Source organism: Pantherophis guttatus, chromosome 4, assembly GCF_059756535.1.
Source record: "Pantherophis guttatus breed Tessera chromosome 4, ASM5975653v1, whole genome shotgun sequence".
Lineage (NCBI taxonomy): Eukaryota > Metazoa > Chordata > Lepidosauria > Squamata > Colubridae > Pantherophis > Pantherophis guttatus.
The window spans coordinates 104,248,439-104,267,917 of record NC_142066.1 but is presented as its reverse complement, the minus strand read 5'-3'; the positions used below and the strand labels follow the sequence as shown (position 1 = coordinate 104,267,917).

At 40.0% G+C, this 19,479-nt stretch overlaps 1 protein-coding gene across 15 annotated transcripts in view; it reads left to right on the top strand.

Annotated features, from left to right (window-relative positions):
- ANO10 (anoctamin 10) overlaps positions 1-19,479 on the top strand; it is a 168,621-nt gene that overhangs the window by 38,101 nt on the left and 111,041 nt on the right. For all 15 annotated transcript variants that reach the window (XM_060685839.2, XM_087894240.1, XM_087894238.1 and 12 more), the window contains 3 exons: positions 3,488-3,607; positions 4,183-4,752; positions 8,626-8,681. In XM_060685839.2, coding sequence (XP_060541822.1) covers positions 3,488-3,607; positions 4,183-4,752; positions 8,626-8,681 — 746 coding nt within the window. The remainder of the gene's footprint in view (positions 1-3,487; positions 3,608-4,182; positions 4,753-8,625; positions 8,682-19,479) is intronic.

Genomic DNA, 19,479 nt, shown 5'->3' with positions numbered 1-19,479 from the left:
CTATTCGACACCACACTGTTCGTCCCGGGATTTTGGCCCCCCAGGTCAGTTAGCTGCCAGCCAATCAAATAGCTGCCAATGTTGGCAGCCAGAAGCCATGGTGCAATCAATCACAGGGTTGGGGGTTGGGGGAGGTGCTGCAGCCAAACCGTGTCAGGCATTTGTTAGGAGAAGGAAGGGGAGGTGTGGAAGTTCCCCTGTACCTGATCATGTCTCCCTGATAATGAATGAACGGGAAGGGAAGAGCAGGGGTGGGGTGGTAAGTACGCTGGCTTCATCCAAAGGGAAGAGGGGGAGAGAGAGAGAGAGAAAGAGAGAGAGAGAGAAAGGAGACAAAGAAAAAAGAAAAAGGGTGGGAAGGAAGAAAGAAAGAGAAGGAAAGAGGGAGGCAAGGTAGAAAGAGGGAAGGGAAGGGAAAGTGAATGAGATATGGATGAAGGGAGGGAGGGAGGGTGGGAAAAAGGAGAGGAAGGAAGGACCACAAACCCTGTCACTAGATGCAGCTTCAGAGGATGCTTTGAAACAGCACAGCAGTCCAGGGCTGGAGGTGACCTCAGAGATCATCTAGTCCAACCCCCTGCTCCAGCAGGAGACCTTATATCATTTTGGTTATTTTAGTACCTCTAACACAGAGGAGAAATTCCCAGAAAAGGGAAGGAGTTTACTAGGAAAGGCTGTCATGCAAAGGAAGGCAGAGATAGTCCTCAACTAACAACAACAATTGAGCCCAAAATTTTGTTTGCTAAAGTGAGTTTTGCTAAAGTGAGTTTTGATGCCTCTTACTCAGTCCATCCTCCAACAGTGGATGTCAATCATTGAGAGCAAAGGCATGCCAGATTACCGGTGATTGACGCACTCATATGGGAAGGGTAAGGGTACCCCTCGATTTAACTGTATGTCCACCATTGAGTCTCAAATCTCAGTTGCAAAGCAAGACAGCTGTTCAGTGAGCTTTCACCCACTTTACAACCTTTCTTGCCACCATTGTTAAGCAAGTAGTTGCAGCTCTTAAGTAAGTCACATAGTCATTAAGTGAATCTGGCTTCCCTGTGGACTTCATTGGTCAGGTCACAAAAGGGGATCGTGTGACTCTGGGACACTGAGACCATCATAAGTAAGAGTCAGTTGCCAAGCACTCAAATTTGGATCACCTGACCGTGGGCATGCTGCAATGGTTATTAAGTGTGAAAAACAGATTCAGGGAAGCCAGATTCACTTAGTGACTGTGTGACTGACTTAGCGACCGTAGTTACAATGGCACTGGAAAAAGGGACTTATGACTGTTTTTCACACTTAATGACTGTTGCAATGGTTTTGTAAAAACATTACTAAGAAAGCAATTCTGGTGGCCCTCATTAAAAAAAGACATAGAAAGCTATGTAAGAAGTTGCCCCATTTGCACTGCCGCTAAACACAGGCAAGGGAAAACCTCCAGTCTACTACAGCTGGTGGCCCACCCTTCAGCACATGGAGAGAGATCTCCATGGATTTTATTGTAGAATTGCCCGAGACTTCTGGAAATACAGTGATCTGGGTTATTACATACCTTTTCTCAAAGCAAGTTCACTTCGTCCCATGCCAAAAGATCCCTACGTCCAAAGCCTTGGCTAAGCTGTTTTTGATCCATGTATACTGCTTGCATGGGCCCCCACGACGTATTATTTCAGACAGAGGGATGCAATTCACATCCCAGTTCTGGAAAGCCTTTTTGAACCTACTCAGAACCGAACAGGGACTTAGTTCTAGTCATCATCTGCAAACAAACAGGGCTATGGAACGAACGAAGTCAGTTCTGGAACAGTTACCTGTGTTGTTTTATTAACTATCAGCAGGACAACTGGACGGAGCTATTGTCTTTTGCAGAAGCGGCCTATAATAATGCAATCCATACTAGTACAGGTTTTATTCCATTCAGGGTTGTCGCAGAGCAAGAATTTAATGCTGTGCTTGAGCTACCCTCACACGAACCAGAAATCCCTTCATTGAAACAATTTATTAGTCATTTGCAAACCATTTGGCCAGTGGTCCACAAAGCCTTGGATGAAGCCAAGGTTGCTATAAAGTACAGGCAGACAAGAAACGAATAGAACCTAGACCTTACAAAGTGAGGGGACAAAATTTACCTTTCCACTTAGTTTCTAAAATCTTTGCAGCAGTCTAAAAAGCTGGGCCCTAAATATATTGGGTTTTTCCCCATCGTTCGCATTATTAACTCTGTCATGGTGGAATTGCAATTCCATAAGTCATTATGGCAAGTCCACCCCATTTTCCATTGTAGCTTGCTGAAGCCTGAAGTCACCTCTGACCTTCATCTGACTACTACCCCTGTTCCACTCCCTATTATGGTAGAAGGCGAACAACATTTTGAAGTTCAAGAAATTCTAGACTAGGAAATTCTGCGAAGCCACTCAGTACCTGGTGGCTTGGAAACAACTCCCCTTCTCACAAAATAAATGGGTTCACAAAAAATATGTGCACACCCCTAAATTAATGCATATATTTAATCAATTGTACCCTGACAAACCTTGCTGATTTTATGTTTTCTTTGTCTCTCCTTCCCTCTTCTTGTTTTCTTTCTAGTGGACTTCCCATTTTTCTAAGGGGGGGAGTGGCATATCAGGTCCCATATATTTCTATTGGGACGTTGGAATTCTGTGGGAGGGGGGAGGATTGGAGGGATCTCTATATGAAGTTTCTGTTTCCTGCTGCTGTGCTGTGAATTTCTGTTTCCTGCATTGCTGTACTGTGGGAGGGGTTTGTTTGCACTGCTTTAAATTGCTGTTTTTTAAGTGGGGAGAGTTAGTTCTGGCCTAGACCTCTTGCTATCACAAGCCTTTCAATAAAAGCTCCTTTTGGAACAACTTCAGTTTCAAGAGTCCTGTTTTCTTGCAAAGATTTGGAGAGGCAAGACCTTACAATAGTCTAGATTCTTAGGAAGGATTGTGTTCCAGAGCAGCAAAAGGGAGGTTAGATAGTTTGTGTGGAGGAGTTAAAATGGCTTCTCCCTTCCCTACCGGTTCGCAAATGTGTGCACACTGCGTGCTCGCTCGCTTTTTTCACTTGCTCACATTGTCGTCTGCGCATGCGCAAAGCCTTCTGCGCATGCGCAGAGGCTTAAAATGTCGCAAAAAAGTGACATCATGACATCTGCACGGGTGGGTGGAGCTTCCTGCAGCTGCCGCTACTGGTTTGCCTGAGCTGGATAGAACCGGCTGAATTTCACCCCTGCACGTGTCTAATACCTGATTGGCCTTTTTGAATTATACAGAGTATAGAACTATACAGAGTATAGAGTGGTGAGGGTTCTAGATCATAATCACTAAACCTTGAAGCCCAGCACTAACTAATAGATACCAACTGTGAAAGCCAACATCTGTAAATTACTAGTGGAGTGGTTGATAATATATGTAGCTTATATGAGATTTGGAAAATGGGCTTTGATTATAAATAAGATATCAGAACCTAACAACTTTTTTATTTATTTCAGTGCGAAGGCTAACAACTAATGGCATTCTACTTCAGGTTTTTCCACTTCATGACCCAGACCATTTAAAAAAACTTGGGCAGATATGGTATGAACAACTGAAAATTAGATACCAACCTTTAGGTAAGTTGACATTACTGATTCTGGAAAAGAACAGACTCAGATTTGCATAAATTATGTAATTATTAGGGGCTTCAGATTCACAAAGCATAAGACTGCATGTTAAATGCAAATTCAAGACCATATACGGCCTATGTGCAAGCAGCAATATCAGGGAATACTGGCTTATTTGATTTGATTCTTTCCTGATGTTAGGTATGGATATAGGTGTATTCTTCTGTATTTTTTAGTATAATGAACTAATAGAAAATGGACATTCACAGAGGGAAATGAAGGATTTTTTGGTACAAATATTAAATAGTGAGAAAATGTTTGAAATTGTATATATCTGATAATTGAGATACATACCAGAGACAGAGCAATATGACTTTGTAAATAGGACCCATATTTCTATTTTGAGAGATTTGTCTTGTCTTCGTTTGACTTGATAAGTTAGGGAAATAGTGAGATGAAGATTTATAAATAGATTTATTATATACTATATAAATTCACTGAAGGCTAAACCCATTTAGCTTCTGAGTCTGAACCAGGTTGGTTAGGTATTGCTACCTACTGAATGTTTTTTTTCCTTCTCACAGATGAAATTCGCTCTTATTTTGGTGAAACACTTGCTTTCTATTTTGCCTTTTTGGAATATATCACATTTGCTTTAATTCCAATGGCAGTCATTGGGATCCCTTATTATGTTTTTGACTGGGAAGATTATGACAAGTATGTGCTATTTGCAGCATTCAATCTGCTGTGGTCTACTGTTATCCTTGAACTCTGGAAACGATCTTGTGCTGTTATGGCTTACAGATGGGGAACACTGATGATGAAGCGACAATTTGAGGAACCAAGACCAGGATTTCATGGGGTTTTAGGTATCAATCCTGTCACTGGCAGAGAGGAACCCATATATTCCAGTTTCAAAAGACAATTACGGATTTATTTTGTTTCAGTTCCATTTGTGTGCCTTTGCCTCTGCTTTTCACTTCAAATAATGATGATTTATTTTGACTTGGAATTCCAAGCACGTTTATATTATGAAGAAAACCAAAATGAATTAAGCGCCTTGATATTATATATGCCCAGCATAATTTATGCTGTTGTGATTGAAATTCTAAATCGAATTTATAGATACGCTGCAGAATTCTTGACCTCATGGGGTAAGATTATTCCACCTTTTTCATGTATCTTGTTTATTGCTACTATATTAACTTATATTAACCTGCTCTATAATACAATTAGTTCCACTTTTGTATGATAGTAAAACTTTCATAATTTAGATGCCAAGGTAAAACCTGCAATAAAATAATTAGCATGAAGGAACCTTATACAGGGGATTCTCATTATTGGTACTAGTTATCTTTAATAAAGTCACTGTGAACACTGAATTAGCAAATACTGAAACCTCTGCTGGAAATATGTGTGTTGCACAACAGGTTTTCTTTCTTTTCTTTTCCTTTTTTGCTCTCTGCATGTTTACGGATGATTGAAAGCACCATGAGTATTATTTTTTTAGTTACAAATAAAATTTAACAAATAGGCAAATTTACAAATAAAGAATTTGTGAATAATTAGAATCAACTCTATGGTTTCATCTGATTTTTAAGAGCTGATAAAAAAATTATTAAGCTGAAAACATTGAAATTCAGCGCTCTTGTTTGTAACAGCTAAAATATCCATCTTGTTTAGATTTTTTTCCCCTAGGGAGTTTATACCTATGTACCCAACACTGTCCTGTTAGTTCAATAGTTTAAAGCTAATGCAGAGTCCTTTATTATCTGGAAATGAAAGTTCTATTGTTTTATAATAATTACTTTATAAAGTAAAATTTGAATAGATTTGTGAGAATTGAATCTTGCCTTATAACAGATAATGCAGATTTTGAATCTAGAATTGTAGAGAACTGAAGTTCAGATAGCTGTTCAGTTATGAAGCAAACTGTCTTTGGGAAGTTATGATTTCATTCTAACCTTTCTAGATTGGGCAAGGTAAAAAGTGATTTGAGTCTGTTAAAGTTTTGGAATAAAATATAACTTTGAATTTAAATAAGATAAAGGCAAAAACTTTAAATAAATAAATAAATAAATGTAGTTACATTGCAATTATATCCTAAAATCTCCAATTCCACTTGATTAACAAAGTTGATTCTGAAGGCTTTGCTACCAGGATAATTGCCCTGTTCTTGCTAATTCCTCATACCTACAGTAATTTTATTTAAAAAGGCTTTTCTATAAAATGGCTTGATCTAAAATTATTTTAGTCACACTTTATTAAAGAATTAGTCCAAAGCTCACATATGGATTGTCAGACTATTTTAAAATTCAGTATAGTTTTTCTTTCTACACTGTGTGCACAATTATTAGGCAAGTTATATTTTGGAGGATTAATTTTATTACTGAACAACTACCATGCTCTCGGTCAATCAAAATGTTAATAAACCTCAAAACTGAATATTTAAGAAAGTAAAAGTTTTGGCTTTCTTACGAGAATATGTGTGCACAATTATTGGGCAACTATCTGTGTGCAGAATTATTATGCAACTAAATGAAAAATGAAAATTTGTCCATCTCACTTGCTTATTTGCACTGTTGAAGTGAGAATAATAAACAAACAACTCAAAATGTACAAATAAACATTTCTGACATTTCAAAAAAAAAAAAAATCAGTGATCAATATAGCTACCCTTTTTTCCCCAATAACAGCCATAAGTCTTCCATTCATGGAATCTGTCAGTTTCTTGATCTGATGGCAATCAACTTTTTGTACAGTAGCAACCATAGCCTCCCAGACACTGTTCAGAGAAGTGTACTGTTTTCCTTCATCGTAAACCCCCCATTTAAGAAGGGCCCACAAGTTCTCAATAGGGAGGAAGTTCTCAATCAGTTGAGGAAGGGGGGCCATGTCATTATTATTTCATCTTATGGCTTTTACTGGCTAGCCACACAATGGAGTACTTCTATGCATGCAATGGAGTATTGTCCAGCATAAAAATCATGGTTTTCTTGAAAGATGCAGACTTTTTTTCCTGTACCATTGCTTGAAGAAAGTGTCTTCTAAAAACTGACAGCAGGTTTGGGAGTTGATTTTGAGTCCATCTTCAACCTGAAAAGGTCCAACTAGCTCATCTTTAATAATACTAGCTCATAGCAGCTCGTTGTGCCCATGTAACACCTCTCCTACGCGAGCTGCACTGGCTCCCGGTGGTCTCCCGGGTGCGATTCAAGGTGTTAGTTATCACCTTTAAAGCGCTCCATGGCTTAGGACCTGGGTACCTACGAGACCGTCTTTTGCCACCAATAGCCTCCCACTGACCAGTTCGTTCTCACAGGGAAGGACTACTCAGGGTACCGTCAGTCAAATTATGCCGACTGGCGACTCCCACGGGGAGGGCCTTCTCTGTGAGGGCTCCAACCCTTTGGAATGACCTGCCCCCTGAGATACGAAATATCCCTGATCTCCGTGCTTTCCGACGTGCCCTCAAAACCCTGATGTTCCAACAGGCGGGGCTAAACATATGAACATGTGAATGTTTTTAAAATGTTATCTAATTTTAGGTTCTATTTAATTGGGCCAAACTATGTTATAATAATAATTTTAATTAGCAATTTTATGATGTTTGTGTATCTATATTTTTCTTGACTGTACACCGCCTTTAGTCCTACGGGAGAAAGGCGGTATAGAAATATAATAAATAAATAAATAAATACATACATCTCCAACTTGCTGGCATCTGAGTCGAAGTGGAGCTCTGTGCTCGTTAGTGATCCAGCCGTGGGCCCATGGTCCGTCAGGAGTTACTCTCATCAGTCCATTGAAAAATCTGTCTTCAGATATTTCTTAGTCCAGTCTTGCTGTTTCAATTTATGTGTCTTGTTTAGTGGTGGTTGGGTTTCAGCCTCCCTTATCTTGGCCATGTCTCTGAGCACTGAACACCTTGTAATTTTGGGCACTCCCGGTAGGTTGCAATTCTGGAATATGACGGCAATGGAGGATAATTGGTTCCTGGTAGCTTTATGTTTGATTCTTTTCAAATCTTTGGCAGTTAATGTGTGTCTTTTTCTCAACATGTTTCATGAGACCTTATTGACTAGATACTTGCAACAAAACATTTGATGGTTATCACACCCAAATATCTTAGCAATTTCAAAAGTGCTGCATGCCTCTGAAATATTTTTTACAATTTTTGACTTTTCAGAGTTAGTTAACTCATTTGGCCCATTTTGCCTGAGGAAAAGAAGCTGCCTAATAATAACACACACCTTGATATAGGGTGTTGATCTCCTTAGGCCACACCCTCCCTCATTACACAAATACACATCACCTGATATGTTTATATCCACTAAGCATTCAAGTTTATACATCTTGGAGGTGGAAAATATGCGTAAAATATGGTCAACGTATTCACTTGCCTAATAATTGTGCATACAGTGTAGTAGTATGGACTCTAGATTACTGAAGTTGATAGTGCATCTTCTTAAAATCTAGGCAGTCTAATGTTTAAAATAACTCTCTAGAATAAGAATAAGAAAAAAAATTCTTTATTAGGAAACAGCTATTGCTTTAATATTCTTAGAAAGATTCCTTGATTAAGACTTTCTGGACTATTAAATAAAAGTCAGATTGTTAACACTCTTTAATAATTGACAGCCTCAATAGAAAAGGATGTTAACTTTGAATGTAATGTTTTTAATGTTTTGTTTAAACATTCAATGCATTCTGTAAAATTGTAAATCTCCAAGTGATATGAATAGAAAACCTTAGTGAAAAAGGAAATCTTGCCTCCTTATTTTGATAGACCTATAATAACTTTTACTGTATGTAGTTGTACTATTTTATTTTTGTTTTTTGTCTTACTGTAATCAAGTTGTCAGTGTAATCAAGTATACACATGATATAAATATTGTAGTTTAAATATACATTCTGCAATTTCTCATATCTTTCATTTTTATATTCACTCTTACTTTCATTTGAAGACAAAATATTTCACTTATTATAAATGGTATCTAATATTTTCAATTTTAATTGAATTTCAGAAAACCATAGATTGGAGTCTTCATATCAGAATCACTTAGTTTTGAAAGTCTTGGTGGTAGGTATAATTGAGGCATTTTGCTTATGATTTGCTTATAATATCTCTGCAGAAAGCCAACTGAAATGAGTTTGACTCTAGAGATTGCTGTTTTGGGTCAGAAAGGACTTCTGTATAGATCATGGGTATCCAACCTTTTGGCTTGCCTGGGCTGCATTGAGTGAAGAGGGTCTTGGATATAAAATATATAATTTAGTTAATGTATATAAACCACATAATGTTAAATGTTTACTATCTTGTCAGGCCACATTACTAGCTGTCCAGAGTCACCTGCAACCCACAAGTTGCAGATTCTTCATTCCTGATGTAGATGTAGGGCACACTTGCAAATTTTACTTTCCTTTTTAACCACTCTTAGTCTTCCCCAAAAGCTACAGTGGAAAATGTGAACTTCCCTGCTTGTATGACATATAAAAGGGATAAGAAATTGCAACCAAGGCTGTGAATATCCTGTAAATCTGCAAAAGTACCAAAGAAGTCCAGTATGGTACTGTTTTAACTGCACATTTTCCAAAGGCCTGTGTCTGGTATCTAATACCTAACAGACTTTTCTTTTTTAATTTTTTAATTTTATTATATAAAATATAAAATACAAAAAAAGAAAAAAGAAAATAAGAAATTAAGGATGGGCAAGGGAACGGGAAAAGGTGTGGAATACAAGAGGGAAGAGAAAAAGAAAGAAAAGGGGGCATTGACTTCCAACTCTTTCTAGCACAGTACAAGATAAACACACTCCAGCCTCAACTTTTTGCTTTTGCCCATTAATATATAACTAGCTATTTTTATAACACCAGGTCTTTCTAATCAACAAAAATAAGATCAAAATTTCATTTTTTTTGACTTCCGGTTTGCTGGCTACCGACGAAAGACGGTCCTTCTTCTTGGACCGCCAGCCCCGCCGCCTGTAGATCCGCTTCGTTTCCAAGAAGCAGCTTGAAAACTCCCAAATCTGAAGGATTGGTAGAGGAGAGCGAGCAAGGAGCAGGTTGAGCCCCTGTGAGCCCCCAGAAAATGGCTACTGGGGAGGAAACAGGCGCGGCTCCCTTTCAACTTGCTGAGACTCCGGATGGCGTGGGATGACTCTGCTTTGCGCAGAGCAAGTCGGCTGCAGCAACCTCTCAAATTAAATGAAATCAACTTCAACAATTAGCGGAAACAACAACTTGAACCTTCAAACCTAGAAATTGCAAGTATTATTGTTTTTGTGACTTTTTGATTTAAGTAAAAGTACGAGCGAGTGAAAGCGGCTTGAAAAAATGGCGCCCGGCTTCAGCGTTAACAAGCTGAGAGTGAGAGTGGACTTGTAAAGTTATTTTAACTAGCTACAAAGTTGCGCTGCTTGTAACAAGGAGGAACAGGAGAAGAGGAAAAATTCTTTTAAAATAAGCCTGAGCTTGCTTCAGTCTAATTCTGTCCCCAATTTGATTAAACCTGGGGGATTTTTTTAGAGGACTTTGTGGTGGTGGAAAAGGAAAAAGGATCTCCTTTTTCAGAAAAGCTAATCTACGTGGCAGAATGGCTTCTAAGAAACAGGAAGGAAAGGCAGCGGGGGGGGGGAATCCCCCACACGTAAACCTGAGCAGCAGCTTCCTCCCAGTCAGCAGAGTCAGAAAAAAGATTTTGATGTTGAAAGTTTAAAAGATTTTATTACTCAGGCTCTGGATGATAAATTTCAAAAATCACAACAGGAAATTAATGAAATTAAAAAGGTGGTGCAAGAGAATTATGGCAAGGTGACTAATAAATTATCGAATGTGGTGTCTGGCCTGTCAGAAATTATTATTAAAATGGATTCCAAGTTGGAAGAATTTAAATCAGAAGTGAATGTTAAAATAAAGGATACTGATTACAAAATTTCTGATGTTGATAATAAAATGCAGAGAGTTGAAAACGAAATTACGATGATGCAGTTCAGGTCGATGGAATTCGCCATAAGGATTAGAGGTATTAAGGAGAATGATCGACAAGACCTGAGACAGATTTGTGCTGACGCTTTGGCTGTGTTGTTAAAAATTAATCCTGAAGAGATTTTTTACAAAATAGACAAAATTTACAGAGTGAATTCGTGGGTGGCCAGACAAAGACAATTGCCTAGAGATGTGGTGATATATTTTACAGATAGAAGAATGAGAAATGATATTTTGCAAAAATCTTTTCTCTCTTCTGTGCAAGTGGAGGGAGCTCAAATTGGAATTTATAAAGAACTGCCACCTAAGATGTTAAAAGATAGAAAAGATTTTGGCTTTTTAGTGAAGGAATTAAAAAAACAACAAATACCATTTCGGTGGGATGCCCCAACTGGCATAATTCTGAAGTACAACGGAGAAAGATATCGATTGAATACTGTTGAGAAGGCGGAACATTTCTACTCTACGGTTTTTAAAGAGAGATCACCATCTCCACGTACATCTACTGTGTTGGAGATAAAGGAGAGTGACAAGGAGAAGCAACCTCAGCAAGAGATGGAAGAGCAGCTTAAGCAGGTGGAATCAGAGCCAGCAGAAATGCAGGGTGCTACAGGAGGTTTTCTGAAGGAGCCCCTGTTAGAATCTTCTCCAATTTTGTCCACAAGAGATGTGGCTTTGGACCTAGCTCGGATGGCTGAAGCCAAAGACCAGCGTGTAACTCGTGCAATCTCCAAGCAACTCAAAGAAAAGCAACAACAGGAAAGATCTAAGGCACAACAATACAAAAAGGGAGTCAAGAGTACTACACAAGAAAGTGAAGCCATGGGGGGAGCAAAGCCGAAGACTTCGGAAGATATTCGGCAATTCTGCTCGTCGCTTCAAAAAAGTCTACATGATGATTAAGTTTCTATCTTGGAATGTGAATGGATTGAATTCACCACAGAAAAGGAAGAAGTTATTTACATATTTGAGACAATTTAATAATGATATAATTTGCTTACAAGAAACTCATGTCAGAACACAAGATCAAAAATACTTGATAAATTCAAAATTAGGAACACATTTTATAGCTTCAAATTTGGAAAAAAAGAATGGTGTGGTCATTTATATAAATAAAAGACTGTCAGCTAAAATTATAGAAGCAGATGAAGGCGGCAGGTTTATAGCAATTGAACTGCATACGGTAAATGGCCAAATTCTCGTGATTGGAATTTATGCTCCTAATCAACAACAGGATCATTTTTATAAAACTTTGCACACTAAAATACTGCAATGGGATTATAGATCTATTTTAATCATGGGAGACTGGAATGGAGTAATTGATTCCAAATTAGATAAAAAGAGCCTGGCGAAGTCAAGGATTAGATTACCACAGACTTTTTTCGACATGAAAGAAGATTTGGAATTAAAAGATATTTGGAGAATACATAATCCAAAAGAATTGGACTATACTTTTTTTTCTGACAGACATAGATCTTTCTCTAGGATTGATTTTATTTTGTTATCAGATGATTTACTTGTTAAGACAAAAAGAACAAAGATTTTTCCAAGAACTCTAACCGACCATAGCCCAGTATGGATAGAAATTGAGACTGGAAAGACTGAGAGAAGATCATGGAGATTAAATGAAAATTTGTTTAGATATGAAAAAAATATAATAGAACTTAAAAAGCAGATGAAAGAATTTTTTGAAATAAATTTGAATAAGGGTACCCCTATTGAAATTGTGTGGGATGCGAGTAAAGCGTATATGAGAGGGGTACTCATTCACATGAATTCTAAACATAAACTGAATAGACAAAAGAAAAGATCTGAACTGGAAGTAGAAATAAAGAATAAATAACAGTTACTTATTAAAAATCCAACAGATGAAAGAATACGTGGTGCTATAAAACTTCTGAAAGATCAATTTCAAATGCTTATGGCGGAACAAGTTGCAACAAATTTACAATATGCGAAGCATAATACATTTTGTAATGCCAATAAACCGGGCAGATGGTTGGCCTATACATTAAGGAAGAAGCAGAGTATACGGACTATTGATAGTATCGATATTGGAGGGAAAGAAATCTCTCAACAAAAATTAATTAAAGAAGTCTTTGTAGATTATTATACTAAATTATATGCTAAAGATGATATGCAGAATGGACTTATAGAAAAATATTTAGAAAATAAAAGAGTCACAAAAATTACCAACCAACAAAAGGAAAGAATAAATCATCCTATAACAGTTGAGGAGATAATTGCAGCAATTAAACAATTAAAAACAGCTAAAGCTCCTGGAACGGATGGCTTGACTGCAGTGTATTATAAAACTTTGCAAGCAGAAATGGTGGAACAACTCAGAGACTTATTTTGTAACATACAACAAGGGGGTAAAATACCCCCATCATGGAAAACAGCTTACATTTCTTTGATACCAAAAGAGCAAGCAGGTCCTAAAAAACCGGAGAATTATAGACCAATATCTCTTCTGAATAATGATTATAAAATTTACGCAAAAGTACTAGCCAACAGGTTGATGCCAGTTATTCAAGAGGTGATTCACGATGATCAAGCGGGATTTATAGAGGGCAGATATATGAAGGATAATGTAAGGCAAGTTATAGATTTATTGGAATATCTTGAGAAGAATAAACAGATTCCTGCAGTGCTGGTCTTCTTGGATGCGGAGAAGGCCTTTGATAGAGTGGACTGGAATTTTCTATTAAAGACTTTAAAAAAGATGGACTTTGGGGATCAATTTATACAGGCTGTTTCAGCAATTTACCAAGAACAAAAGGCACAGATTATTATTAATGGAAGTTTGATAACAGATTTTAATATTGAAAAAGGAACAAGACAAGGTTGTCCGTTATCCCCATTGTTATTTATTTTAACACTAGAAGTCTTGTTGAATACAATACGGGACTCGAATATCTTGAAAGGTATAGTGATAAGGTAAGAGGACTATAGAATAAGGGCATTTGCAGATGATCTGGTTGTTACCTAACACAGCCGATGGAATCAATAATCCAGATGAAAGACATTATAAAAGACTATGGCACAGTATCAGGATTTAGACTGAACCAAAAAAACCTAAGATGATAGTTAAAAATATGACACAAGATCGAAAACACGAACTTGAAAGGAGGGCAGGTTTTGAGATTGTACCAAAGGTTAAATATCTAGGAGTTCAGGTTGCAGAATCAAATATGAAATTGTTTCAAAATAATTATGAGGTATTGTGGCGAGATATACAGAAAGATATGGAGACTTGGAAAAAACTCCAGTTGTCTTTACTTGGAAGAATAGCAGCAGTTAAGATGAACATTTTGCCAAGATTTCTTTTTTTGTTTCAAATGATTCCGATGCTTAAAAGTGATAAACAACTGAAAGAATGGCAAAGTGGATTGAATAAGGTTGTCTGGAACGAGAAAAAACCGAGAGTGAAATTGAAAATTATGCAAGATGTTCCAGAAAGGGGAGGTCTTAAACTTCCAAACCTACAGTTATATTATGAAGCAGCAGCTTTGACTCAAGCAAGTGATTGGTTTGGAAGGAAAAAGACTGGAATATTGAATATAGAAAGTTTTGATCTTGAATTTGGTTGGCATGCTTACTTATTTTATGAAAACTAAGTGGATAAAGTATTTAAAAGCCATATACTTAGAGATTCTTTGATGAGAGTTTGGAAGAAGCACCGATTCAAATGGGATTACAAAATACCGCTATGGCTGGATCTTGGTCATATCATGTGGAATACAAATATAATGTCACTCGGGGAGTTTTTATATAAAGAAGTTCTTTTTGCAGATGCGGGCAGATGGCAACTGAAGACGTTAGAAACACTGTTGGATGAAGGGATTAATCTAACTTGGTTACAGTATAATCAACTTCAATTGAGATGGAAAGAGGACCAAAAAATTGGTTGCATGAGGAAGAATTGGTTAGACATATAAAAGAGAAAGGTCCAATGCATATTAAAAGGCTTTATAATGTTTTGTTAGAAAGGGATTCAGAAACTGAATTGGTTAAAGATTGTATGATTAAGTGGGCACAAAATTTTGCAGAGCCAGTGATGTTGGAAACATGGGAAAAAATTTGGGTTCAGAATGTTAAATTTACACAGTCGCAGAATTTGAGGGAAAATTTTTATAAAATGTTTTATAGATGGCATTTAGATCCTAAGAAATTGTCGTGTATGTACCCTAATGTTCAGCCAAAATGTTGGAGATATGACTGCTTAGATGCTACATATTATCATGTTTGGTGGACTTGTAAGAAAGTTAAGGCTTTTTGGATAAAAATTTGGTGGGTCATGCAGAATGTTTTGAAGAAAAAAATTCAATTTTCTCCACAATTGTTTTTACTGGGTATAGTCAAGGGTTTTACATTGGGTGAAACAAAGTTGATATTGTATATGATAACAGCAGCGAGATTATTGATAGGTAAATACTGGAAAAATGAAGCTTTGCCCACAATTGAGGAATGGACTTTGAAGATGGCCAGCTTTGCAGAGATGGCGAAGATTTCAGCATATCTAAAAGATCGCTCACAAGAGACTTATAGAATGGGAATGGAAAAAGTGGATAGATTATGTGCAGAACAAATATCAAACTAGGAAGTATCAAATAGCTTTTCACTGAAGGTATTATATAAAGATAGAAATATTTGAATTTTGTGAAGATGAAAAAGTATATGGGGGATGGAGGGGTTCAAGTTTTATAAAAAGGGGATTTTGATGGGATTATATTCTGTGGAAGTCCGGGGGGGAGGGGAGGGTTAGGGGGGGTTTGGGAGGGTTAGGGAGGCTGGGGAGCTTGGGGTGGGTTGGGGGGGGGAAATGGGGTGAAAATGTAATTGTAAAACTTTTGCAATAAAAAAAAATTCATTTTTTTTCTTCACATGCACAAATTCCAGAAGTGATATCCAAATAAGAACATATTTTCCTCTCTAAATAATCAAGTTAACCATTCCTGCTTTATCTTCCTTGCTATGGAAATAATGTGTATTGCTATTTGCACCTAGTAATCTTTATGAACTGTCATGATTTTTATTTACAAAATTTATTGTATTCTTTCAAATTCTCTGGCCTAAAACCCGTGTGTGTGTGTGTTTTTTTTTTCCCCTTTCCCCTTCCTTTTTTTTCCTTCAAAGTACTAAACTTTTTAAAACAAAAAAGGCACTTTTTTTTCTTTTAAGTCAAAACTTTCTAATACATCTTATTCTTTAGCTAATATACAAGCTTTAAACTTCAATATTGCATATAGCTCCCTCCCTCCAAACTACCCTTATAGATTAATTATTTTTTTCTTTTATAAACATCCTTTTTTTCCCCTGAATGACATCGCTCTGCTAAACAAATAATTCCCTCAACACTGTCAATCTAGTTACTAAGTCTGCATTACTATTAATTCTCCTCAGCGTGAGAAACGTCTGTCAGACTGAGGTTTGGACTCCACTATGCAGCATATGACCGAGTCTGCAGAATTTAAATAGCTCCGCCCTCTGCTGGTTGATCCCAGTGTTTTGACTCGGTCCTATGCTGGACAGTGGTGTCTTTCTGGACCTCGTCTTTTGACTGATTTCTTTACCTTTTTTTCCTGCAAAAAATTTCCCCTTTTTTCTTTCTTAACAATTTGGACTGCTTTTAATCCTTTTTTCCTTTGGATAGAGCGGCGTTAAGGGTCCTTACTCGACACCGCCGACGGCCGCGCTAGCGGCAGGGGGCTTCCTCCTCAAGGATCCCCTGAGGGGTCGCAGCTCATCTCCCCCTCTGCCTCCCCTTGCATCGGGAGTGCCTGTATAGCTGCATTTGAACGGCATTTGCCGAGCAGCTTCCTGGCGCTGATTCTGGCGGGTGATTCAAATGGCGCCATTTTCTTGCCGCTTTTACTGCCTGGAGCTAGCAGCTTGACGAGCGATTTCCCAGCGGAGCCTTTCTCCTTGGCCCAAAGTCAACTCTGGAGCCAGAATCCTCCTGTTCAACGGAGATCCTCCTCGTTCAGCTAAGTTATCTTGGGGGCTTACTTTTAACACTGAGGCTCTTTCTCCCCTCCCAAGGGATTGTGAGTTCAAAATGGCGGACGCTTCTAATCATCCCCGCTCAACCTCGGCCTCCTCACAGACCCACCATCGGCACGCTAGCGACCCGGGGGAGGGCACCTCCGCTAAGCAATCACGCAAGGGCAAAGCCCCAAGAAAGGGATCCTCCGCTTCAGCCGCCCAGCCTCCCAAACAATCTAAGGAAGAGCTGAGACGCCACAGGGCGTTGGAGAAGGCGGTTCTCAGGGCACAACAACTGCCCTCCGCCTTTTTGCCTGTCCCGGCCACCATTCTATCACCAATAGATTCGGCCACGGGTCCTCAATTGTCTGAGACCCATCCGGGGCGTGAACTATCTCCGGATCGTCCTTCCTCCCGTGGGCCAACCTTATCTGAGGCAGAGCAGGTCTTCCAGCCATCCCAGACCCCTCTGATCCTCACAGGCCTAGCCATTCAGTGACCTCCGTTCCAGGTCCTTCCAGCCTAGCAACCAGTCACGTTGCCACTCATCCCCCCCCAGGGGGAACATCTCAGGCAGATCCTCAAGCTACGCTAGAGGCCATCATCGCCAGGGCTATTCAACAGGGTTTGGCTCAAGGTCTTCAGCAAGGCCTCTTTCAGCCGCACCCTTCCGTGCCTCACGCTCAATCCTGCCATGTGCAATCTGATCACTCCACTGATCACCAGTATTCCCCGGAGCCCTCTAACCAGGGGTCTCTATCGGATGAAGAGGAATCGAGGGAGTTATCTCTTTCGGATGATGAGGGACTGGCTCCGGACCAACCAGCCTTTATTGGTCTCTTTAGACCTCAGCTTTTCTGATCTTTATTGTACAAAGCCCTAGCTGTGACCAGACTGGGTTCTCCTTCTACTGCGGGTACAACACTCCCTGAGAGTGCGGATCCTGCCTCTTCTCTCTTTGCTGAACCAGCTGTTGAACCTGAACTTATTCCTGCCCCTAAACTGTTTACTGACGTTGTACAACGACAGTGGGCACTGCCTGGCTCAGCTCCAGCTCCGAGTGGCATCGATAAACGATTATATCAAACTGCCCCAGCTCTTTCTAATTTACTGCAAGTACCTCCAGTGGACGGCCCAATTGCAGCCTTGACATCTCCTTCCAGACTCCCAAGCTCTCCGGAAGAATCACTGCGTCCTGAAGACAAACGGCGGAAAAGACTCTTATCAAGGCACATCAATCTGCTGCGTGGGCTGTCAAAATGGCCACCGCAGCCTCCTTTTTCAACCGAGCCTCTCTGTTATGGTTGAAACAACTACAGGATTGACTACCTCCTTCGGACATTCACACTCACCAGGACCTGAACAAGATAGTCGCGGCCCTAGAGTACTCGGCAGATGCCACCTTGAATTCCGCTTGTTTTGCGGCCAAATCCATCGGCTCCACTGTTACATCCCGCAGACTTCTGTGGCTCCACCACTGGCAGGCCGATGCCAAAAGCAAATGGCCACTCACATCATCTCCCTATTCGGCTGACTCCCTGTTCGGTCCACCGTTGGAACCCCTTCTTGTAGAAACCAGAGATCGTCGCAAGATCCTCCCTTCAGTCTCTCGGCGCTCCAATTCTCGCTTTTCCCCCTACAGCAGAATTCAGTCCTTTCAATCTCAGGAATCCAGCTCCTATCAGCCTCGTTTTCAACGCTCCTACCAGAGCCAACCTCATCAGGACCCCCAGGTCAGACAGAGTAGTAGGCCTTTCCATAAGTGGCCCTTTCAAGGGGGTAGGGGAAAGCCATTCCGTAGGTCCAAGTGAAACGGAATCAGAGATTCCCATTGGCGGCCGCCTATCCTTGTTTGCCGATCAATGGGATCTTTCCACCTCTGATTCCTGGGTTCAGTGTACAGTTAGGTATGGTCTTTCCCTTAAGTTCTCCTCCCCTCCCCCTCCTGTTTTTATCTCCTGTCTGGTTTCAAGGGACAGAGTTTGGAGGAGCCTAGTTTCGGGGGCCATCTCCCACCTAATTTCTATCAGAGCCATTCAGCGGGTCCCTCCCGACCAATGTGGCCTCGGTTTTTACTCCCGTTTGTTCATAGTTAGCAAGTCATCCGGGAGGTGGAGGGCCATCCTTGATTTGAAGGCTCTTAATCGGTACGTTGTGTATCACCAGTTTAAGATGCACACCCTGCAGACTATCCTGGAGACTCTCCGGCCAGGGGATTTCCTCACCTCCATCAATTTAACGGAGGTGTACCTTCACGTCCCTATCCACCCTGACTTCCGTAAATACCTTCGGTTTCACTACCGAGGGTGTCATTACCAGTACGCTGCCCTCCCATTTGGCCTGTCCTCCACCCCCCGCGTCTTTACTAAGATTATGGCGGCTCTAGTGGCCCATATCCGGTCCACCCCCCTTAGAATCCAATTTTACTTAGATGACATTTTACTTCAATCCTCCTCCTTGAGAGCGGTCCGCCAGGACCTGGCTACTACTATCCGGATTTTTCAGGACCATGGTTTCTCCGTAAATTGGTCCAAGAGTCACTTGGTTCCGACCACCTGTCTCCAGCACTTAGGGGCTGTAATCAATACTGTAACCTCTACGGTTTCCCTTTCGGTGGACCGACAGACCAGCCTCTGTTCCATGGCCCTCCGCTGTATCTCGGAGCGGTCCTCTTCTCTTCTCGGGCTGTCTTGCCTTATGGGGAAGATGGTCTCCACGTACGACATTGTACCGTGGTCGAGGCTCCACAGTAGGGAATTACAATGGTTCCTGCTCCCACATCAGAAAAACCGATCCAGTACCTCCCTCCGCAGAGTGTCTCTTCCCCCGGCTGTGATCTCCTCTCTCCGATGGTGGACGTCCTCAGCTTTGTCCGCACCCTGCTTCTTCAGGGAACCGACCCG